Source organism: Oncorhynchus mykiss, chromosome 11 (genome assembly GCF_057628025.1).
Source record: "Oncorhynchus mykiss isolate SJ-2025 chromosome 11, ASM5762802v1, whole genome shotgun sequence".
NCBI lineage: Eukaryota > Metazoa > Chordata > Actinopteri > Salmoniformes > Salmonidae > Oncorhynchus > Oncorhynchus mykiss.
The window spans coordinates 44273156-44295483 of NC_143032.1; the positions used below are offsets into that span (position 1 = coordinate 44273156).

The 22328-nt window shown below is 54.1% G+C and overlaps 1 protein-coding gene across 12 annotated transcripts in view; it reads right to left on the bottom strand.

Moving 5' to 3' along the window:
* The window catches only part of LOC110535712 (family with sequence similarity 172 member A), a 246421-nt gene that overhangs the window by 126378 nt on the left and 97715 nt on the right, over positions 1-22328 (bottom strand). For all 12 annotated transcript variants that reach the window (XM_021620906.3, XM_021620902.3, XM_090190183.1 and 9 more), the window contains exon 8: positions 20866-20985. In XM_021620906.3, the coding sequence (XP_021476581.3) occupies positions 20866-20985 (120 nt within the window). The remainder of the gene's footprint in view (positions 1-20865; positions 20986-22328) is intronic.

Consider the following 22328-nt stretch of genomic DNA (forward strand, 5'->3'; position numbering starts at 1 on the left):
TGAGCACTGCAGAGGGACAAAAGGAAAGAGAGCCTTGTGAGTCTAGCACCTAGCCCAGCCTAGCTATCTGAGCACTGCAGAGAGAGACAGAAGGAGAGAGAGCCCTGTGAGCCTAGCACCTGGCCTAGCTATCTGAGCACTGCAGAGAGCGACAGAAGGAGAGAGAGCCCTGTGAGTCTAGCACCTAGCCTAGCTATCTGAGCACTGCAGAGGGACAAAAGGAAAGAGAGCCTTGTGAGTCTAGCACCTAGCCCAGCCTAGCTATCTGAGCACTGCAGAGAGAGACAGAAGGAGAGAGAGGCCTGTGAGTCTAGCACTTAGCCTAGCCTAGCTATCTGAGCACTGCAGAGAGAGACAGAAGGAGAGATAGCCCAGTGAGTCTAGCACCTAGCCCAGCCTAGCTATCTGAGCACTGCAGAGAGGGACAGAAGGAGAGAGAGCCCTGTGAGCCTAGCACCTGGCCTAGCTATCTGAGCACTGCAGAGAGCGACAGAAGGAGAGAGAGCCCTGGGAGTCTAGCACCTAGCCTAGCTATCTGAGCACTGCAGAGAGAGACAGAAGGAGAGAGAGCCCTATGAGCCTTGTACCTAGCCTAGCCTAGCTATCAGAGCACTGCAGGGAGAGACAGAAGGAGAGAGAGGCCTGTGAGTCTAGCACTTAGCCTAGCCTAGCTATCTGAGCACTGCAGAGAGAGACAGAAGGAGAGATAGCCCAGTGAGTCTAGCACCTAGCCTAGCTATCTGAGCACTGCAGAGAGGGACAGAAGGAAAGAGAGCCTTGTGAGTCTAGCACCTAGCCCAGCCTAGCTATCAGAGCACTGCAGAGAGGGACAGAAGGAGAGAGAGCCCTGTGAGCCTAGCACCTAGCCTAGCTATCTGAGCACTGCAGAGAGAGACAGAAGGAGAGAGAGCCCTGTGAGTCTAGCACCTAGCCTAGCTATCTGAGCACTGCAGAGAGGGACAGAAGGAAAGAGAGCCTTGTGAGTCTAGCACCTAGCCCAGCCTAGCTATCTGAGCACTGCAGAGAGGGACAGAAGGAAAGAGAGCCCTGTGAGTCTAGCACCTAGCCCAGTCTAGCTATCTGAGCACTGCAGAGAGCGACAGAAGGAGAGAAAGCCCTGTGAGCCTAGCCTAGCTATCTGAGCACTGCAGAGAGGGACAGAAGGAGAGAGAGCCCTGTGAGCCTAGCACCCGGCCTAGCTATCTGAGCACTGCAGAGAGCGACAGAAGGAGAGAGAGCCCTGGGAGTCTAGCACCTAGCCTAGCTATCTGAGCACTGCAGAGAGAGAGACAGAAGGAAAGAGAGCCCTATGAGCCTTGTACCTAGCCTAGCCTAGCTATCAGAGCACTGCAGAGAGAGACAGAAGGAGAGAGAGCCCTATGAGCCTTGTACCTAGCCTAGCCTAGCTATCAGAGCACTGCAGGGAGAGACAGAAGGAGAGAGAGGCCTTTGAGTCTAGCACTTAGCCTAGCCTAGCTATCTGAGCACTGCAGAGAGAGACAGAAGGAGAGAGAGGCCTGTGAGTCTAGCACTTAGCCTAGCCTAGCTATCTGAGCACTGCAGAGAGCGACAGAAGGAGAGATAGCCCAGTGAGTCTACACCTAGCCTAGCTATCTGAGCACTGCAGAGAGGGACAGAAGGAGAGATAGCCCAGTGAGTCTACACCTAGCCTAGCTATCTGAGCACTGCAGAGAGGGACGGAAGGAAAGAGAGCCTTGTGAGTCTAGCACCTAGCCCAGCCTAGCTATCTGAGCACTGCAGAGAGAGACAGAAGGAGAGAGAGGCCTGTGAGTCTAGCACTTAGCCTAGCCTAGCTATCTGAGCACTGCAGAGAGAGACAGAAGGAGAGATAGCCCAGTGAGTCTAGCACCTAGCCTAGCTATCTGAGCACTGCAGAGAGGGACAGAAGGAAAGAGAGCCTTGTGAGTCTAGCACCTAGCCTAGCTATCTGAGCACTGCAGAGGGACAAAAGGAAAGAGAGCCTTGTGAGTCTAGCACCTAGCCCAGCCTAGCTATCTGAGCACTGCAGAGAGACACAGAAGGAGAGAGAGCCCAGTGAGTCTACACCTAGCCTAGCTATCTGAGCACTACAGAGAGTGACAGAAGGAGAGAGAGCCCTGTGAGTCTAGCACCTAGCCTAGCTATCTGAGCACTGTAGAGGGACAAAAGGAAAGACAGCCTTGTGAGTCTAGCACCTAGCCCAGCCTAGCTATCTGAGCACTGCAGAGAGAGACAGAAGGAGAGAGAGCCCAGTGAGTCTACACCTAGCCTAGCTATCTGAGCACTGCAGAGAGGGACAGAAGGAGAGAGAGGCCTGTGAGTCTAGCACTTAGCCTAGCCTAGCTATCTGATCACTGCAGAGAGGGACAGAAGGAAAGAGAGCCCTGTGAGCCTAGCACCTGGCCTAGCTATCTGAGCACTGCAGAGAGAGACAGAAGGAGAGAGAGCCCAGTGAGTCTAGCACCTAGCCTAGCTATCTGAGCACTGCAGAGAGAGAGACAGAAGGAGAGAGAGCCCTGTGAGTCTAGCACCTAGCCTAGCTATCTGAGCACTGCAGAGAGGGACAGAAGGAAAGAGAGCCTTGTGAGTCTAGCACCTAGCCCAGCCTAGCTATCTGAGCACTGCAGAGAGGGACAAAAGGAGAGAGAGCCCTGTGAGTCTAGCACCTAGCCTAGCTATCTGAGCACTGCAGAGGGACAAAAGGAAAGAGAGCCTTGTGAGTCTAGCACCTAGCCCAGCCTAGCTATCTGAGCACTGCAGAGAGAGACAGAAGGAGAGAGAGCCCTGTGAGCCTAGCACCTGGCCTAGCTATCTGAGCACTGCAGAGAGCGACAGAAGGAGAGAGAGCCCTGTGAGTCTAGCACCTAGCCTAGCTATCTGAGCACTGCAGAGGGACAAAAGGAAAGAGAGCCTTGTGAGTCTAGCACCTAGCCCAGCCTAGCTATCTGAGCACTGCAGAGAGAGACAGAAGGAGAGAGAGGCCTGTGAGTCTAGCACCTAGCCCAGCCTAGCTATCTGAGCACTGCAGAGAGAGACAGAAGGAGAGAGAGCCCAGTGAGTCTACACCTAGCCTAGCTATCTGAGCACTGCAGAGAGGGACAGAAGGAGAGAGAGGCCTGTGAGTCTAGCACTTAGCCTAGCCTAGCTATCTGATCACTGCAGAGAGGGACAGAAGGAAAGAGAGCCCTGTGAGCCTAGCACCTGGCCTAGCTATCTGAGCACTGCAGAGAGAGACAGAAGGAGAGAGAGCCCAGTGAGTCTAGCACCTAGCCTAGCTATCTGAGCACTGCAGAGAGAGAGACAAAAGGAGAGAGAGCCCTGTGAGTCTAGCACCTAGCCTAGCTATCTGAGCACTGCAGAGAGGGACAGAAGGAAAGAGAGCCTTGTGAGTCTAGCACCTAGCCCAGCCTAGCTATCTGAGCACTGCAGAGAGGGACAAAAGGAGAGAGAGCCCTGTGAGTCTAGCACCTAGCCTAGCTATCTGAGCACTGCAGAGGGACAAAAGGAAAGAGAGCCTTGTGAGTCTAGCACCTAGCCCAGCCTAGCTATCTGAGCACTGCAGAGAGAGACAGAAGGAGAGAGAGCCCTGTGAGCCTAGCACCTGGCCTAGCTATCTGAGCACTGCAGAGAGCGACAGAAGGAGAGAGAGCCCTGTGAGTCTAGCACCTAGCCTAGCTATCTGAGCACTGCAGAGGGACAAAAGGAAAGAGAGCCTTGTGAGTCTAGCACCTAGCCCAGCCTAGCTATCTGAGCACTGCAGAGAGAGACAGAAGGAGAGAGAGCCCTGTGAGCCTAGCACCTGGCCTAGCTATCTGAGCACTGCAGAGAGCGACAGAAGGAGAGAGAGCCCTGGGAGTCTAGCACCTAGCCTAGCTATCTGAGCACTGCAGAGAGAGACAGAAGGAGAGAGAGCCCTATGAGCCTTGTACCTAGCCTAGCCTAGCTATCAGAGCACTGCAGGGAGAGACAGAAGGAGAGAGAGGCCTGTGAGTCTAGCACTTAGCCTAGCCTAGCTATCTGAGCACTGCAGAGAGAGACAGAAGGAGAGAGAGGCCTGTGAGTCTAGCACTTAGCCTAGCCTAGCTATCTGAGCACTGCAGAGAGAGACAGAAGGAGAGATAGCCCAGTGAGTCTAGCACCTAGCCTAGCTATCTGAGCACTGCAGAGAGGGACGGAAGGAAAGAGAGCCTTGTGAGTCTAGCACCTAGCCCAGCCTAGCTATCTGAGCACTGCAGAGAGAGACAGAAGGAGAGAGAGGCCTGTGAGTCTAGCACTTAGCCTAGCCTAGCTATCTGAGCACTGCAGAGAGAGACAGAAGGAGAGATAGCCCAGTGAGTCTAGCACCTAGCCTAGCTATCTGAGCACTGCAGAGAGGGACAGAAGGAAAGAGAGCCTTGTGAGTCTAGCACCTAGCCTAGCTATCTGAGCACTGCAGAGGGACAAAAGGAAAGAGAGCCTTGTGAGTCTAGCACCTAGCCCAGCCTAGCTATCTGAGCACTGCAGAGAGACACAGAAGGAGAGAGAGGCCTGTGAGTCTACACCTAGCCTAGCTATCTGAGCACTGCAGAGAGGGACAGAAGGAAAGAGAGCCTTGTGAGTCTAGCACCTAGCCCAGCCTAGCTATCTGAGCACTGCAGAGAGGGACAGAAGGAAAGAGAGCCCTGTGAGTCTAGCACCTTGCCCAGTCTAGCTATCTGAGCACTGCAGAGAGCGACAGAAGGAGAGAAAGCCCTGTGAGCCTAGCACCTAGCCCAGCCTAGCTATCTGAGCACTGCAGAGAGGGACAGAAGGAGAGAGAGCAATGTGAGCCTAGCACCTGGCCTAGCTATCTGAGCACTGCAGAGAGCGACAGAAGGAGAGAGAGACCTGGGAGTCTAGCACCTAGCCTAGCTATCTGAGCACTGCAGAGAGAGAGACAGAAGGAAAGAGAGCCCTATGAGCCTTGTACCTAGCCTAGCCTAGCTATCAGAGCACTGCAGAGAGAGACAGAAGGAGAGAGAGCCCTTTGAGCCTTGTACCTAGCCTAGCCTAGCTATCAGAGCACTGCAGGGAGAGACAGAAGGAGAGAGAGGCCTGTGAGTCTAGCACTTAGCCTAGCCTAGCGATCTGAGCACTGCAGAGAGAGACAGAAGGAGAGAGAGGCCTGTGAGTCTAGCACTTAGCCTAGCCTAGCTATCTGAGCACTACAGAGAGAGACAAAAGGAGAGATAGCCCAGTGAGTCTAGCACCTAGCCTAGCTATCTGAGCACTGCAGAGAGGGACAGAAGGAAAGAGAGCCTTGTGAGTCTAGCACCTAGCCCAGCCTAGCTATCAGAGCACTGCAGAGAGGGACAGAAGGAGAGAGAGCCCTGTGAGCCTAGCACCTAGCCTAGCCTAGCTATCTGAGCACTGCAGAGAGAGACAGAAGGAGAGAGAGCCCTGGGAGTCTAGCACCTAGCCTAGCTATCTGAGCACTGCAGAGTGGGACAGAAGGAAAGAGAGCCTTGTGAGTCTAGCACCTAGCCCAGCCTAGCTATCTGAGCACTGCAGAGAGGGACAGAAGGAAAGAGAGCCTTGTGAGTCTAGCACCTAGCCCAGCCTAGCTATCTGAGCACTGCAGAGAGGGACAGAAGGAGAGAGAGCCCTGTGAGCCTAGCACCTGGCCTAGCTATCTGAGCACTGCAGAGAGCGACAGAAGGAGAGAGAGCCCTGGGAGTCAAGCACCTAGCCTAGCTATCTGAGCACTGCAGAGAGAGAGACAGAAGGAAAGAGAGCCCTATGAGCCTTGTACCTAGCCTAGCCTAGCTATCAGAGCACTGCAGGGAGAGATAGGAGAGAGAGAGCCCTTTGAGCCTAGCACCTAGCCCAGCCTAGCTATCTGAGCACTGCAGAGAGGGACAGAAGGAAAGAGAGCCCTGTGAGTCTAGCACCTAGCCCAGTCTAGCTATCTGAGCACTGCAGAGAGCGACAGAAGGAGAGAGAGCCCTGTAAGTCTAGCACCTAGCCTAGCTATCTGAGCACTGCAGAGAGGGACAGAAGGAGAGAGAGCCCTGTGAGCCTAGCACCTGGCCTAGCTATATGAGCACTGCAGAGGGACAAAAGGAAAGAGAGCCTTGTGAGTCTAGCACCTAGCCCAGCCTAGCTATCTGAGCACTGTAGAGAGAGACAGAAGGAGAGAGAGCCCTGGGAGTCTAGCACCTAGCCTAGCTATCTGAGCACTGCAGAGAGGGACAGAAGGAAAGAGAGCCTTGTGAGTCTAGCACCTAGCCCAGCCTAGCTATCTGAGCACTGCAGAGAGAGACAGAAGGAGAGAGAGCCCTGGGAGTCTAGCACCTAGCCTAGCTATCTGAGCACTGCAGAGAGGGACAGAAGGAAAGAGAGCCTTGTGAGTCTAGCACCTAGCCCAGCCTAGCTATCTGAGCACTGCAGAGAGAGACAGAAGGAGAGAGAGGCCTGTGAGTCTAGCACTTAGCCTAGCCTAGCTATCTGAGCACTGCAGAGAGAGACAGAAGGAAAGAGAGCCTTGTGAGTCTAGCACCTAGCCCAGCCTAGCTATCTGAGCACTGCAGAGAGGGACAGAAGGAGAGAGAGCCCTGGGAGTCTAGCACCTAGCCTAGCTATCTGAGAACTGCAGAGAGGGACAGAAGGAAAGAGAGCCTTGTGAGTCTAGCACCTAGCCCAGCCTAGCTATCTGAGCACTGCAGAGAGGGACAGAAGGAGAGAGAGCCCTGGGAGTCTAGCACCTAGCCTAGCTATCTGAGCACTGCAGAGAGGGACAGAAGGAAAGAGAGCCTTGTGAGTCTAGCACCTAGCCCAGCCTAGCTATCTGAGCACTGCAGAGAGAGACAGAAGGAGAGAGAGCCCTGGGAGTCTAGCACCTAGCCTAGCTATCTGAGCACTGCAGAGAGGGACAGAAGGAAAGAGAGCCTTGTGAGTCTAGCACCTAGCCCAGCCTAGCTATCAGAGCACTGCAGAGAGGGACAGAAGGAGAGAGAGCTCTGTGAGCCTAGCACCTAGCCTAGCCTAGCTATCTGAGCACTGCAGAGAGAGACAGAAGGAGAGAGAGCCCTGTGAGTCTAGCACCTAGCCTAGCTATCTGAGCACTGCAGAGAGGGACAGAAGGAAAGAGAGCCTTGTGAGTCTAGCACCTAGCCCAGCCTAGCTATCTGAGCACTGCAGAGAGGGACAGAAGGAAAGAGAGCCCTGTGAGTCTAGCACCTAGCCCAGTCTAGCTATCTGAGCACTGCAGAGAGCGACAGAAGGAGAGAAAGCCCTGTGAGCCTAGCCTAGCTATCTGAGCACTGCAGAGAGGGACAGAAGGAGAGAGAGCCCTGTGAGCCTAGCACCTGGCCTAGCTATCTGAGCACTGCAGAGAGCGACAGAAGGAGAGAGAGCCCTGGGAGTCTAGCACCTAGCCTAGCTATCTGAGCACTGCAGAGAGAGAGACAGAAGGAAAGAGAGCCCTATGAGCCTTGTACCTAGCCTAGCCTAGCTATCAGAGCACTGCAGAGAGAGACAGAAGGAGAGAGAGCCCTATGAGCCTTGTACCTAGCCTAGCTATCAGAGCACTGCAGGGAGAGACAGAAGGAGAGAGAGGCCTGTGAGTCTAGCACTTAGCCTAGCCTAGCTATCTGAGCACTGCAGAGAGAGACAGAAGGAGAGAGAGGCCTGTGAGTCTAGCACTTAGCCTAGCCTAGCTATCTGAGCACTGCAGAGAGCGACAGAAGGAGAGATAGCCCAGTGAGTCTACACCTAGCCTAGCTATCTGAGCACTGCAGAGAGGGACAGAAGGAGAGATAGCCCAGTGAGTCTACACCTAGCCTAGCTATCTGAGCACTGCAGAGAGGGACGGAAGGAAAGAGAGCCTTGTGAGTCTAGCACCTAGCCCAGCCTAGCTATCTGAGCACTGCAGAGAGAGACAGAAGGAGAGAGAGGCCTGTGAGTCTAGCACTTAGCCTAGCCTAGCTATCTGAGCACTGCAGAGAGAGACAGAAGGAGAGATAGCCCAGTGAGTCTAGCACCTAGCCTAGCTATCTGAGCACTGCAGAGAGGGACAGAAGGAAAGAGAGCCTTGTGAGTCTAGCACCTAGCCTAGCTATCTGAGCACTGCAGAGGGACAAAAGGAAAGAGAGCCTTGTGAGTCTAGCACCTAGCCCAGCCTAGCTATCTGAGCACTGCAGAGAGACACAGAAGGAGAGAGAGGCCTGTGAGTCTACACCTAGCCTAGCTATCTGAGCACTGCAGAGAGGGACAGAAGGAAAGAGAGCCTTGTGAGTCTAGCACCTAGCCCAGCCTAGCTATCTGAGCACTGCAGAGAGGGACAGAAGGAAAGAGAGCCCTGTGAGTCTAGCACCTTGCCCAGTCTAGCTATCTGAGCACTGCAGAGAGCGACAGAAGGAGAGAAAGCCCTGTGAGCCTAGCACCTAGCCCAGCCTAGCTATCTGAGCACTGCAGAGAGGGACAGAAGGAGAGAGAGCCCTGTGAGCCTAGCACCTGGCCTAGCTATCTGAGCACTGCAGAGAGAGAGACAGAAGGAAAGAGAGCCCTATGAGCCTTGTACCTAGCCTAGCCTAGCTATCAGAGCACTGCAGAGAGAGACAGAAGGAGAGAGAGCCCTATGAGCCTTGTACCTAGCCTAGCCTAGCTATCAGAGCACTGCAGGGAGAGACAGAAGGAGAGAGAGGCCTGTGAGTCTAGCACTTAGCCTAGCCTAGCGATCTGAGCACTGCAGAGAGAGACAGAAGGAGAGAGAGGCCTGTGAGTCTAGCACTTAGCCTAGCCTAGCTATCTGAGCACTGCAGAGAGAGACAGAAGGAGAGATAGCCCAGTGAGTCTAGCACCTAGCCTAGCTATCTGAGCACTGCAGAGAGGGACAGAAGGAAAGAGAGCCTTGTGAGTCTAGCACCTAGCCCAGCCTAGCTATCAGAGCACTGCAGAGAGGGACAGAAGGAGAGAGAGCCCTGTGAGCCTAGCACCTAGCCTAGCCTAGCTATCTGAGCACTGCAGAGAGAGACAGAAGGAGAGAGAGCCCTGGGAGTCTAGCACCTAGCCTAGCTATCTGAGCACTGCAGAGAGGGACAGAAGGAAAGAGAGCCTTGTGAGTCTAGCACCTAGCCCAGCCTAGCTATCTGAGCACTGCAGAGAGGGACAGAAGGAAAGAGAGCCCTGTGAGTCTAGCACCTAGCCCAGTCTAGCTATCTGAGCACTGCAGAGAGCGACAGAAGGAGAGAAAGCCCTGTGAGCCTAGCACCTAGCCCAGCCTAGCTATCTGAGCACTGCAGAGAGGGACAGAAGGAGAGAGAGCCCTGTGAGCCTAGCACCTGGCCTAGCTATCTGAGCACTGCAGATAACGACAGAAGGAGAGAGAGCCCTGGGAGTCAAGCACCTAGCCTAGCTATCTGAGCACTGCAGAGAGAGAGACAGAAGGAAAGAGAGCCCTATGAGCCTTGTACCTAGCCTAGCCTAGCTATCAGAGCACTGCAGGGAGAGATAGGAGAGAGAGAGCCCTTTGAGCCTAGCACCTAGCCCAGCCTAGCTATCTGAGCACTGCAGAGAGGGACAGAAGGAAAGAGAGCCCTGTGAGTCTAGCACCTAGCCCAGTCTAGCTATCTGAGCACTGCAGAGAGCGACAGAAGGAGAGAGAGCCCTGTAAGTCTAGCACCTAGCCTAGCTATCTGAGCACTGCAGAGAGGGACAGAAGGAGAGAGAGCCCTGTGAGCCTAGCACCTGGCCTAGCTATATGAGCACTGCAGAGGGACAAAAGGAAAGAGAGCCTTGTGAGTCTAGCACCTAGCCCAGCATAGCTATCTGAGCACTGCAGAGAGAGACAGAAGGAGAGAGAGCCCTGGGAGTCTAGCACCTAGCCTAGCTATCTGAGCACTGCAGAGAGGGACAGAAGGAAAGAGAGCCTTGTGAGTCTAGCACCTAGCCCAGCCTAGCTATCTGAGCACTGCAGAGAGAGACAGAAGGAGAGAGAGCCCTGGGAGTCTAGCACCTAGCCTAGCTATCTGAGCACTGCAGAGAGGGACAGAAGGAAAGAGAGCCTTGTGAGTCTAGCACCTAGCCCAGCCTAGCTATCTGAGCACTGCAGAGAGAGACAGAAGGAGAGAGAGGCCTGTGAGTCTAGCACTTAGCCTAGCCTAGCTATCTGAGCACTGCAGAGAGAGACAGAAGGAGAGAGAGCCCTGTGAGTCTAGCACCTAGCCTAGCTATCTGAGAACTGCAGAGAGGGACAGAAGGAAAGAGAGCCTTGTGAGTCTAGCACCTAGCCCAGCCTAGCTATCTGAGCACTGCAGAGAGGGACAGAAGGAGAGAGAGCCCTGTGAGCCTAGCACCTGGCTTAGCTATCTGAGCACTGCAGACAGCGACAGAAGGAGAGAGAGCCCTGGGAGTCTAGCACCTAGCCTAGCTATCTGAGCACTGCAGAGAGAGAGACAGAAGGAAAGAGAGCCCTATGAGCCTTGTACCTAGCCTAGCCTAGCTATCAGAGCACTGCAGAGAGAGACAGAAGGATAGAGAGCCCTATGAGCCTTGTACCTAGCCTAGCCTAGCTATCAGAGCACTGCAGGGAGAGACAGAAGGAGAGAGAGGCCTGTGAGCCTAGCACCTAGCCCAGCCTAGCTATCTGAGCACTGCAGAGAGGGACAGAAGGAGAGAGAGCAATGTGAGCCTAGCACCTGGCCTAGCTATCTGAGCACTGCAGAGAGCGACAGAAGGAGAGAGAGCCCTGGGAGTCTAGCACCTAGCCTAGCTATCTGAGCACTGCAGAGAGAGAGACAGAAGGAAAGAGAGCCCTATGAGCCTTGTACCTAGCCTAGCCTAGCTATCAGAGCACTGCAGAGAGAGACAGAAGGAGAGAGAGCCCTATGAGCCTTGTACCTAGCCTAGCCTAGCTATCAGAGCACTGCAGGGAGAGACAGAAGGAGAGAGAGGCCTGTGAGTCTAGCACTTAGCCTAGCCTAGCGATCTGAGCACTGCAGAGAGAGACAGAAGGAGAGAGAGGCCTGTGAGTCTAGCACTTAGCCTAGCCTAGCTATCTGAGCACTGCAGAGAGAGACAGAAGGAGAGATAGCCCAGTGAGTCTAGCACCTAGCCTAGCTATCTGAGCACTGCAGAGAGGGACAGAAGGAAAGAGAGCCTTGTGAGTCTAGCACCTAGCCCAGCCTAGCTATCTGAGCACTGCAGAGAGGGACAGAAGGAAAGAGAGCCTTGTGAGTCTAGCACCTAGCCCAGTCTAGCTATCTGAGCACTGCAGAGAGCGACAGAAGGAGAGAAAGCCCTGTGAGCCTAGCACCTAGCCCAGCCTAGCTATCTGAGCACTGCAGAGAGGGACAGAAGGAGAGAGCCCTGTGAGCCTAGCACCTGGCCTAGCTATCTGAGCACTGCAGAGAGCGACAGAAGGAGAGAGAGCCCTGGGAGTCAAGCACCTAGCCTAGCTATCTGAGCACTGCAGAGAGAGAGACAGAAGGAAAGAGAGCCCTATGAGCCTTGTACCTAGCCTAGCCTAGCTATCAGAGCACGGCAGAGAGAGACAGAAGGAGAGAGAGCCCTATGAGCCTTGTACCTAGCCTAGCCTAGCTATCAGAGCACTGCAGGGAGAGATAGGAGAGAGAGAGCCCTTTGAGCCTAGCACCTAGCCCAGCCTAGCTATCTGAGCACTGCAGATAGGGACAGAAGGAAAGAGAGCCCTGTGAGTCTAGCACCTAGCCCAGTCTAGCTATCTGAGCACTGCAGAGAGCGACAGAAGGAGAGAGAGCCCTGTAAGTCTAGCACCTAGCCTAGCTATCTGAGCACTGCAGAGAGGGACAGAAGGAGAGAGAGCCCTGTGAGCCTAGCACCTGGCCTAGCTATCTGAGCACTGCAGAGAGCGACAGAAGGAGAGAGAGCCCTGTGAGTCTAGCACCTAGCCTAGCTATATGAGCACTGCAGAGGGACAAAAGGAAAGAGAGCCTTGTGAGTCTAGCACCTAGCCCAGCCTAGCTATCTGAGCACTGCAGAGAGAGACAGAAGGAGAGAGAGCCCAGTGAGTCTACACCTAGCCTAGCTCTCTGAGCACTGCAGAGAGGGACAGAAGGAAAGAGAGCATTGTGAGTCTAGCACCTAGCCCAGCCTAGCTATCTGAGCACTGCAGAGAGAGACAGAAGGAGAGAGAGCCCTGTGAGTCTAGCACCTAGCCTAGCCTAGCTATCTGAGTACTGCAGAGAGGGACAGAAGGAGAGAGAGCCCTGTGAGCCTAGCACCTGGCCTAGCTACCTGAGCACTGCAGAGAGAGACAGAAGGAGAGAGAGCCCTGTGAGCCTAGCACCTAGCCTAGCTTTCTAAGCACTGCAGAGAGAGACAGAAGGAGAGAGAGCCCTGTGAGTCTAGCACCTAGCCTAGCTATCAGAGCACTGCAGGGAGAGATAGAAGGAGAGAGAGAGCCCTGTGACCCTAGCACCTAGCCTAGCCTAGCTATCTGAGCACTGCAGAGAGCGACAGAAGGAGAGAGAGCCCTGTGAGTCTAGCACCTAGCCTAGCTATCTGAGCACTGCAGAGAGGGACAAAAGGAAAGAGAGCCTTGTGAGTGTAGCACCTAGCCTAGCTATCTGAGCACTGCAGAGAGGGACAGAAGGAGAGAGAGCCCAGTGAGTCTAGCACCTAGCCCAGCCTAGCTATCTGAGCACTGCAGAGAGGGACAGAAGGAAAGAGAGCCCTGTGAGCCTAGCACCTGGCCTAGCTACCTGAGCACTGCAGAGAGAGACAGAAGGAAAGAGAGCCTTGTGAGTCTAGCACCTAGCCCAGCCTAGCTATCAGAGCACTGCAGAGAGGGACAGAAGGAGAGAGAGCCCTGTGAGCCTAGCACCTAGCCTAGCCTAGCTATCTGAGCACTGCAGAGAGAGACAGAAGGAGAGAGAGCCCTGGGAGTCTAGCACCTAGCCTAGCTATCTGAGCACTGCAGAGAGGGACAGAAGGAAAGAGAGCCTTGTGAGTCTAGCACCTAGCCCAGCCTAGCTATCTGAGCACTGCAGAGAGGGACAGAAGGAAAGAGAGCCCTGTGAGTCTAGCACCTAGCCCAGTCTAGCTATCTGAGCACTGCAGAGAGCGACAGAAGGAGAGAAAGCCCTGTGAGCCTAGCACCTAGCCCAGCCTAGCTATCTGAGCACTGCAGAGAGGGACAGAAGGAGAGAGAGCCCTGTGAGCCTAGCACCTGGCCTAGCTATCTGAGCACTGCAGAGAGCGACAGAAGGAGAGAGAGCCCTGGGAGTCAAGCACCTAGCCTAGCTATCTGAGCACTGCAGAGAGGGACAGAAGGAGAGAGAGCCCTGTGAGCCTAGCACCTGGCCTAGCTATCTGAGCACTGCAGAGAGCGACAGAAGGAGAGAGAGCCCTGTGAGTCTAGCACCTAGCCTAGCTATATGAGCACTGCAGAGGGACAAAAGGAAAGAGAGCCTTGTGAGTCTAGCACCTAGCCCAGCCTAGCTATCTGAGCACTGCAGAGAGAGACAGAAGGAGAGAGAGGCCTGTGAGTCTAGCACTTAGCCTAGCCTAGCTATCTGAGTACTGCAGAGAGGTACAGAAGGAGAGAGAGCCCAGTGAGCCTAGCACCTGGCCTAGCTACCTGAGCACTGCAGAGAGAGACAGAAGGAGAGAGAGCCCTGTGAGTCTAGCACCTAGCCTAGCCTAGCTATCTGAGTACTGCAGAGAGGGACAGAAGGAGAGAGAGCCCTGTGAGCCTAGCACCTGGCCTAGCTACCTGAGCACTGCATAGAGAGACAGAAGGAGAGAGAGCCCTGTGAGCCTAGCACCTAGCCTAGCTTTCTAAGCACTGCAGAGAGACAGAAGGAGAGAGAGCCCTGTGCGCCTAGCACCTAGCCTAGCCTAGCTATCAGAGCACTGCAGAGAGGGACAGAAGGAGAGAGAGCCCTGTGAGTCTAGCACCTAGCCTAGCTATCAGAGCACTGCAGGGAGAGATAGAAGGAGAGAGAGCCCTGTGAGTCTAGCACCTAGCCTAGCTATCTGAGCACTGCAGAGAGGGACAAAAGGAAAGAGAGCCTTGTGAGTGTAGCACCTAGCCTAGCTATCTGAGCACTGCAGAGAGGGACAGAAGGAGAGAGAGCCCAGTGAGTCTAGCACCTAGCCCAGCCTAGCTATCTGAGCACTGCAGAGAGGGACAGAAGGAAAGAGAGCCCTGTGAGCCTAGCACCTGGCCTAGCTACCTGAGCACTGCAGAGAGAGACAGAAGGAGAGAGAGCCCTGTGAGCCGAGCACCTAGCCTAGCTTTCTAAGCACTGCAGAGAGAGACAGAAGGAGAGAGAGCCCTGTGAGCCTAGCACCTAGCCTAGCCTAGCTATCAGAGCACTGCAGAGAGGGACAGAAGGAGAGAGAGCCCTGTGAGCCTAGCACCTAGCCTAGCCTAGCTATCTGAGCACTGCAGAGAGGGACAGAAGGAAAGAGAGCCCTGTGAGCCTAGCACCTGGCCTAGCTACCTGAGCACTGCAGGGAGAGATAGAAGGAGAGAGAGAGCCCTGTGACCCTAGCACCTAGCCTAGCCTAGCTATCTGAGCACTGCAGAGAGCGACAGAAGGAGAGAGAGCCCTGTGAGTCTAGCACCTAGCCTAGCTATCTGAGCACTGCAGAGAGGGACAAAAGGAAAGAGAGCCTTGTGAGTGTAGCACCTAGCCTAGCTATCTGAGCACTGCAGAGAGGGACAGAAGGAGAGAGAGCCCAGTGAGTCTAGCACCTAGCCCAGCCTAGCTATCTGAGCACTGCAGAGAGGGAGAGCCCTGGGAGTCTAGCACCTAGCCTAGCTATCTGAGCACTGCAGAGAGAGAGACAGAAGGAAAGAGAGCCCTATGAGCCTTGTACCTAGCCTAGCCTAGCTATCAGAGCACTGCAGAGAGAGACAGAAGGAGAGAGAGCCCTGTGAGCCTAGCACCTTGCCTAGCCTAGCTATCAGAGCACTGCAGAGAGGGACAGAAGGAGAGAGATCCCAGTGAGTCTAGCACCTAGCCCAGCCTAGCTATCTGAGCACTGCAGAGGGACAGAAGGAAAGAGAGCATTGTGAGTCTAGCACCTAGCCCAGCCTAGCTATCTGAGCACTGCAGAGAGAGACAGAAGGAGAGAGAGGCCTGTGAGTCTAGCACTTAGCCTAGCCTAGCTATCTGAGTACTGCAGAGAGGTACAGAAGGAGAGAGAGCCCAGTGAGCCTAGCACCTGGCCTAGCTACCTGAGCACTGCAGAGAGAGACAGAAGGAGAGAGAGCCCTGTGAGTCTAGCACCTAGCCTAGCTATCTGAGCACTGCAGAGAGGGACAGAAGGAGAGAGAGCCCTGTGAGCCTAGCACCTGGCCTAGCTATCTGAGCACTGCAGAGAGCGACAGAAGGAGAGAGAGCCCTGTGAGTCTAGCACCTAGCCTAGCTATATGAGCACTGCAGAGGGACAAAAGGAAAGAGAGCCTTGTGAGTCTAGCACCTAGCCCAGCCTAGCTATCTGAGCACTGCAGAGAGAGACAGAAGGAGAGAGAGGCCTGTGAGTCTAGCACTTAGCCTAGCCTAGCTATCTGAGTACTGCAGAGAGGTACAGAAGGAGAGAGAGCCCAGTGAGCCTAGCACCTGGCCTAGCTACCTGAGCACTGCAGAGAGAGACAGAAGGAGAGAGAGCCCTGTGAGTCTAGCACCTAGCCTAGCCTAGCTATCTGAGTACTGCAGAGAGGGACAGAAGGAGAGAGAGCCCTGTGAGCCTAGCACCTGGCCTAGCTACCTGAGCACTGCATAGAGAGACAGAAGGAGAGAGAGCCCTGTGAGCCTAGCACCTAGCCTAGCTTTCTAAGCACTGCAGAGAGAGACAGAAGGAGAGAGAGCCCTGTGCGCCTAGCACCTAGCCTAGCCTAGCTATCAGAGCACTGCAGAGAGGGACAGAAGGAGAGAGAGCCCTGTGAGTCTAGCACCTAGCCTAGCTATCAGAGCACTGCAGGGAGAGATAGAAGGAGAGAGAGCCCTGTGACCCTAGCACCTAGCCTAGCCTAGCTATCTGAGCACTGCAGAGAGCGACAGAAGGAGAGAGAGCCCTGTGAGTCTAGCACCTAGCCTAGCTATCTGAGCACTGCAGAGAGGGACAAAAGGAAAGAGAGCCTTGTGAGTGTAGCACCTAGCCTAGCTATCTGAGCACTGCAGAGAGGGACAGAAGGAGAGAGAGCCCAGTGAGTCTAGCACCTAGCCCAGCCTAGCTATCTGAGCACTGCAGAGAGGGACAGAAGGAAAGAGAGCCCTGTGAGCCTAGCACCTGGCCTAGCTACCTGAGCACTGCAGAGAGAGACAGAAGGAGAGAGAGCCCTGTGAGCCGAGCACCTAGCCTAGCTTTCTAAGCACTGCAGAGAGAGACAGAAGGAGAGAGAGCCCTGTGAGCCTAGCACCTAGCCTAGCCTAGCTATCAGAGCACTGCAGAGAGGGACAGAAGGAGAGAGAGCCCTGTGAGCCTAGCACCTAGCCTAGCCTAGCTATCTGAGCACTGCAGAGAGGGACAGAAGGAAAGAGAGCCCTGTGAGCCTAGCACCTGGCCTAGCTACCTGAGCACTGCAGGGAGAGATAGAAGGAGAGAGAGAGCCCTGTGACCCTAGCACCTAGCCTAGCCTAGCTATCTGAGCACTGCAGAGAGCGACAGAAGGAGAGAGAGCCCTGTGAGTCTAGCACCTAGCCTAGCTATCTGAGCACTGCAGAGAGGGACAAAAGGAAAGAGAGCCTTGTGAGTGTAGCACCTAGCCTAGCTATCTGAGCACTGCAGAGAGGGACAGAAGGAGAGAGAGCCCAGTGAGTCTAGCACCTAGCCCAGCCTAGCTATCTGAGCACTGCAGAGAGGGAGAGCCCTGGGAGTCTAGCACCTAGCCTAGCTATCTGAGCACTGCAGAGAGAGAGACAGAAGGAAAGAGAGCCCTATGAGCCTTGTACCTAGCCTAGCCTAGCTATCAGAGCACTGCAGAGAGAGACAGAAGGAGAGAGAGCCCTGTGAGCCTAGCACTTTGCCTAGCCTAGCTATCAGAGCACTGCAGAGAGGGACAGAAGGAGAGAGATCCCAGTGAGTCTAGCACCTAGCCCAGCCTAGCTATCTGAGCACTGCAGAGGGACAGAAGGAAAGAGAGCATTGTGAGTCTAGCACCTAGCCCAGCCTAGCTATCTGAGCACTGCAGAGAGAGACAGAAGGAGAGAGAGGCCTGTGAGTCTAGCACTTAGCCTAGCCTAGCTATCTGAGTACTGCAGAGAGGTACAGAAGGAGAGAGAGCCCAGTGAGCCTAGCACCTGGCCTAGCTACCTGAGCACTGCAGAGAGAGACAGAAGGAGAGAGAGCCCTGTGAGTCTAGCACCTAGCCTAGCCTAGCTATCTGAGTACTGCAGAGAGGGACAGAAGGAGAGAGAGCCCTGTGAGCCTAGCACCTGGCCTAGCTACCTGAGCACTGCATAGAGAGACAGAAGGAGAGAGAGCCCTGTGAGCCTAGCACCTAGCCTAGCTTTCTAAGCACTGCAGAGAGAGACAGAAGGAGAGAGAGCCCTGTGCGCCTAGCACCTAGCCTAGCCTAGCTATCAGAGCACTGCAGAGAGGGACAGAAGGAGAGAGAGCCCTGTGAGTCTAGCACCTAGCCTAGCTATCAGAGCACTGCAGGGAGAGATAGAAGGAGAGAGAGCCCTGTGACCCTAGCACCTAGCCTAGCCTAGCTATCTGAGCACTGCAGAGAGCGACAGAAGGAGAGAGAGCCCTGTGAGTCTAGCACCTAGCCTAGCTATCTGAGCACTGCAGAGAGGGACAAAAGGAAAGAGAGCCTTGTGAGTGTAGCACCTAGCCTAGCTATCTGAGCACTGCAGAGAGGGACAGAAGGAGAGAGAGCCCAGTGAGTCTAGCACCTAGCCCAGCCTAGCTATCTGAGCACTGCAGAGAGGGACAGAAGGAAAGAGAGCCCTGTGAGCCTAGCACCTGGCCTAGCTACCTGAGCACTGCAGAGAGAGACAGAAGGAGAGAGAGCCCTGTGAGCCGAGCACCTAGCCTAGCTTTCTAAGCACTGCAGAGAGAGACAGAAGGAGAGAGAGCCCTGTGAGCCTAGCACCTAGCCTAGCCTAGCTATCAGAGCACTGCAGAGAGGGACAGAAGGAGAGAGAGCCCTGTGAGCCTAGCACCTAGCCTAGCCTAGCTATCTGAGCACTGCAGAGAGGGACAGAAGGAAAGAGAGCCCTGTGAGCCTAGCACCTGGCCTAGCTACCTGAGCACTGCAGGGAGAGATAGAAGGAGAGAGAGAGCCCTGTGACCCTAGCACCTAGCCTAGCCTAGCTATCTGAGCACTGCAGAGAGCGACAGAAGGAGAGAGAGCCCTGTGAGTCTAGCACCTAGCCTAGCTATCTGAGCACTGCAGAGAGGGACAAAAGGAAAGAGAGCCTTGTGAGTGTAGCACCTAGCCTAGCTATCTGAGCACTGCAGAGAGGGACAGAAGGAGAGAGAGCCCAGTGAGTCTAGCACCTAGCCCAGCCTAGCTATCTGAGCACTGCAGAGAGGGAGAGCCCTGGGAGTCTAGCACCTAGCCTAGCTATCTGAGCACTGCAGAGAGAGAGACAGAAGGAAAGAGAGCCCTATGAGCCTTGTACCTAGCCTAGCCTAGCTATCAGAGCACTGCAGAGAGAGACAGAAGGAGAGAGAGCCCTGTGAGCCTAGCACCTTGCCTAGCCTAGCTATCAGAGCACTGCAGAGAGGGACAGAAGGAGAGAGAGCCCAGTGAGTCTAGCACCTAGCCCAGCCTAGCTATCTGAGCACTGCAGAGGGACAGAAGGAAAGAGAGCCCTGTGAGCCTAGCACCTGGCCTAGCTACCTGAGCACTGCAGAGAGAGACAGAAGGAGAGAGAGCCCTGTGAGCCGAGCACCTAGCCTAGCTTTCTAAGCACTGCAGAGAGAGACAGAAGGAGAGAGAGCCCTGTGAGCCTAGCACCTAGCCTAGCCTAGCTATCAGAGCACTGCAGAGAGAGACAGAAGGAGAGAGAGCCCTGTGAGTCTAGCACCTAGCCTAGCTATCTGAGCACTGCAGAGAGAGACAGAAGGAGAGAGAACCCTGTGCGTCTAGCACCTAGCCTAGCTATCTGAGCACTGCAGAGAGGGACAGAAGGAAAGAGAGCCTTGTGAGTCTAGCACCTAGCCTAGCTATCTGTGCACTGCAGAGAGGGACAGAAGGAGAGAGAGCCCAGTGAGTCTAGCACCTAGCCCAGCCTAGCTATCTGAGCACTGCAGAGAGGGACAAAAGGAAAGAGAGCCCTGTGAGCCTAGCACCTAGCCTAGCCTAGCTATCAGAGCACTGCAGAGAGCGACAGAAGGAGAGAGAGCCCTGTGAGTCTAGCACCTAGCCTAGCTATCTGAGCACTGCAGAGAGGGACAAAAGGAAAGAGAGCCTTGTGAGTCACCTAGCCTAGCTATCTGAGCACTGCAGAGAGGGACAGAAGGAGAGAGAGCCCAGTGAGTCTAGCACCTAGCCCAGCCTAGCTATCTGAGCACTGCAGAGAGGGACAGAAGGAAAGAGAGCCCTGTGAGCCTAGCACCTGGCCTAGCTACCTGAGCACTGCAGAGAGAGACAGAAGGAGAGAGAGCCCTGTGAGCCGAGCACCTAGCCTAGCTTTCTAAGCACTGCAGAGAGAGACAGAAGGAGAGAGAGCCCTGTGAGCCTAGCACCTAGCCTAGCCTAGCTATCAGAGCACTGCAGAGAGGGACAGAAGGAGAGAGAGCCCTGTGAGCCTAGCACCTAGCCTAGCCTAGCTATCTGAGCACTGCAGAGAGGGACAGAAGGAAAGAGAGACCTGTGAGCCTAGCACCTGGCCTAGCTACCTGAGCACTGCAGAGAGAGACAGAAGGAGAGAGAGCCCTGTGAGCCGAGCACCTAGCCTAGCTTTCTAAGCACTGCAGAGAGAGACAGAAGGAGAGAGAGCCCTGTGAGCCTAGCACCTAGCCTAGCTATCAGAGCACTGCAGAGAGGGACAGAAGGAGAGAGAGCCCTGTGAGCCTAGCACCTAGCCTAGCCTAGCTATCTGAGCACTGCAGAGAGAGAGACAGAAGGAGAGAGAGCCCTGTGAGTCTAGCACCTAGCCTAGCTATCTGAGCACTGCAGAGAGGGACAGAAGGAAAGAGAACCTTGTGAGTCTAGCACCTAGCCTAGCTATCTGAGCACTGCAGAGAGGGACAGAAGGAAAGAGAACCTTGTGAGTCTAGCACCTAGCCCAGTCTAGCTATCTGAGCACTGCAGAGAGAGAGACAGAAGGAGAGAGAGCCCTGTGAGTCTAGCACCTAGCCTAGCTATCTGAGCACTGCAGAGAGGGACAGAAGGAAAGAGAACCTTGTGAGTCTAGCACCTAGCCCAGTCTAGCTATCTGAGCACTGCAGAGAGGGACAGAAGGATAGAGAACCCTGTGAGTCTAGCACCTAGCCTAGAGCCCGGTGTTCAGGCTGCCAATAATAAACACTGAGAGACCCAACACTGAGAGGTACATATAAACTCAACACTATAAAAATATAGGCTAGACTTAATTATAGACTCAACACTAGAAAGACACACAGATGCAGAGACCCCCCCCCCCCCCATCTCTCTCATCTTCTACGACTTGCAGTTTTGCATGCTCCGCAGCGTGGTTTAATAGAAACTTGTTTTTCTTCTAGTTCTCTCTCCATTTTCTCCCTACGTCTTGTTGTGCGGAGGAGAGGAAGTGGATTGAGCCCTAGGACAGGGATGAACTGGCTTGTTTATAGAAGCAGCACTTTCTCAAAGAAACTAAACGTTATTTATTTTTAATCATCCCACCGCATTTCACACGCTACCACACTGGCTGACTGTCCCAGAGGTAGTATGCTGAGGGGGGATGGTGGGGGGCAGAGGAAAGAAAAGCAACCACTCACCAGCTCCACCAACGACAGGCCTCCGTAGCTGTGCGCCACGACAAAGACGTTCCTGGCGGCGGCTTTGGACACAAAGTGGTCCCACACGTAGAGCACGTGTTCCTCGGGGGAGCCGTTTTCCTGGAACACAAGGACAGAACTTCACGTCACATCCCCCAAAAACAAGAAGAAAAGACACAACAAAAAAAAACACATCGCAGAGAAATAGAACGGCGTCAGCGAGAGAGATTGAAGAAGGGTTGAGAAAGACAGTGCCAGTGTGTCATAGACAGTGAAAACAAGCGGGAGAAAGATCCGAGTTAAAAAAAAGTGAACTAACTCTGAGAGACGTAAAAAGAGGAAAAAGGTGAGAGTGAAACTCGGGGAGAGAAAGTTCTGTCACAGTTGGCATGCAGGCCTCCAGAAATAAAAATGAAAAAGCACTGCTGATGGCAGAGGGTGTGTTTTATAAACGCCGACTGCTCGCTGGATCAATAAGTCTTGCATATTGCAAATGCCCTAAATGTAAAACTCGATAGGTCGCGTGACGTAACGTTTAAATCTTAATTTGTGCCTGGATCGATGGAGCATCTATACGGCAATAAAGGCGTAATGGGCAAACACAGGGGAAGGTCATGGGAGAGAACAACAGAGAGGACGCACACATACAGTGCACACCATGGATTTGTCTGACCATAAAGTACACCCACGTGGGTTGTATTTTAATGGAGCATCACTAAGTGCAATTGTTTGTGCCATTCTCCATCCACCCTCAGCAGGCTAGATAATCGATTCCCAAATAAATACCCTTTCTGTCAATCGGTAAAGCCACTCCAAAGCCATTTCAGAGCAAAAACAGTCTGGTTAAGCTGCCTGCATGGTGTTTACTCACAGGGGTAAAAAGTAACAAAGCTTCATGCCCACTTAGACTAAATGTCTGGGGAGATTGTTGGATGCTATGCTGTGACTGAGAGATCTAGTGGTTTATCCAAGGCATTGGCTGTTTCATAGATATCAGGGAACAATGCTGTGTTATTTCACTGATGACACAGCTTACACCCACTCACACCCAAGCTTTGAATATTAAAAACAGGCAAAAGTACACTTTTCAATCTAGTTGTTGTTAGGCTGTTGTTATTTTGCTGGGCGACTGTGTGTGCACGTAAGTGTGTGTGCGCGCGTGTGTGTGGAGGTACAGTAAATGAACCCATCAGCTTGTTTATGTTTGCTGGCATAATGAGATGGGGAGGGAGGGCGGCTGGGTTCAGAGACAGACTCTACGGAGGGTGATGCAACAGCGGGTAATGCTGCGCCCTGCCCCGCCCTGATCAACTGCGGGTGGAGGGGGGGGGGGGGGGGGGGGCAGAGTTGGCTGCCTGAAGGCCTGTGACATCAAAGTCCTTTGAAGCCCTCCTCTCCTTCTCTGTGTCACCCTTCATCTACAGGGCTCTGTTTCATAATCACTTCCTCCCACCCTCCAACTT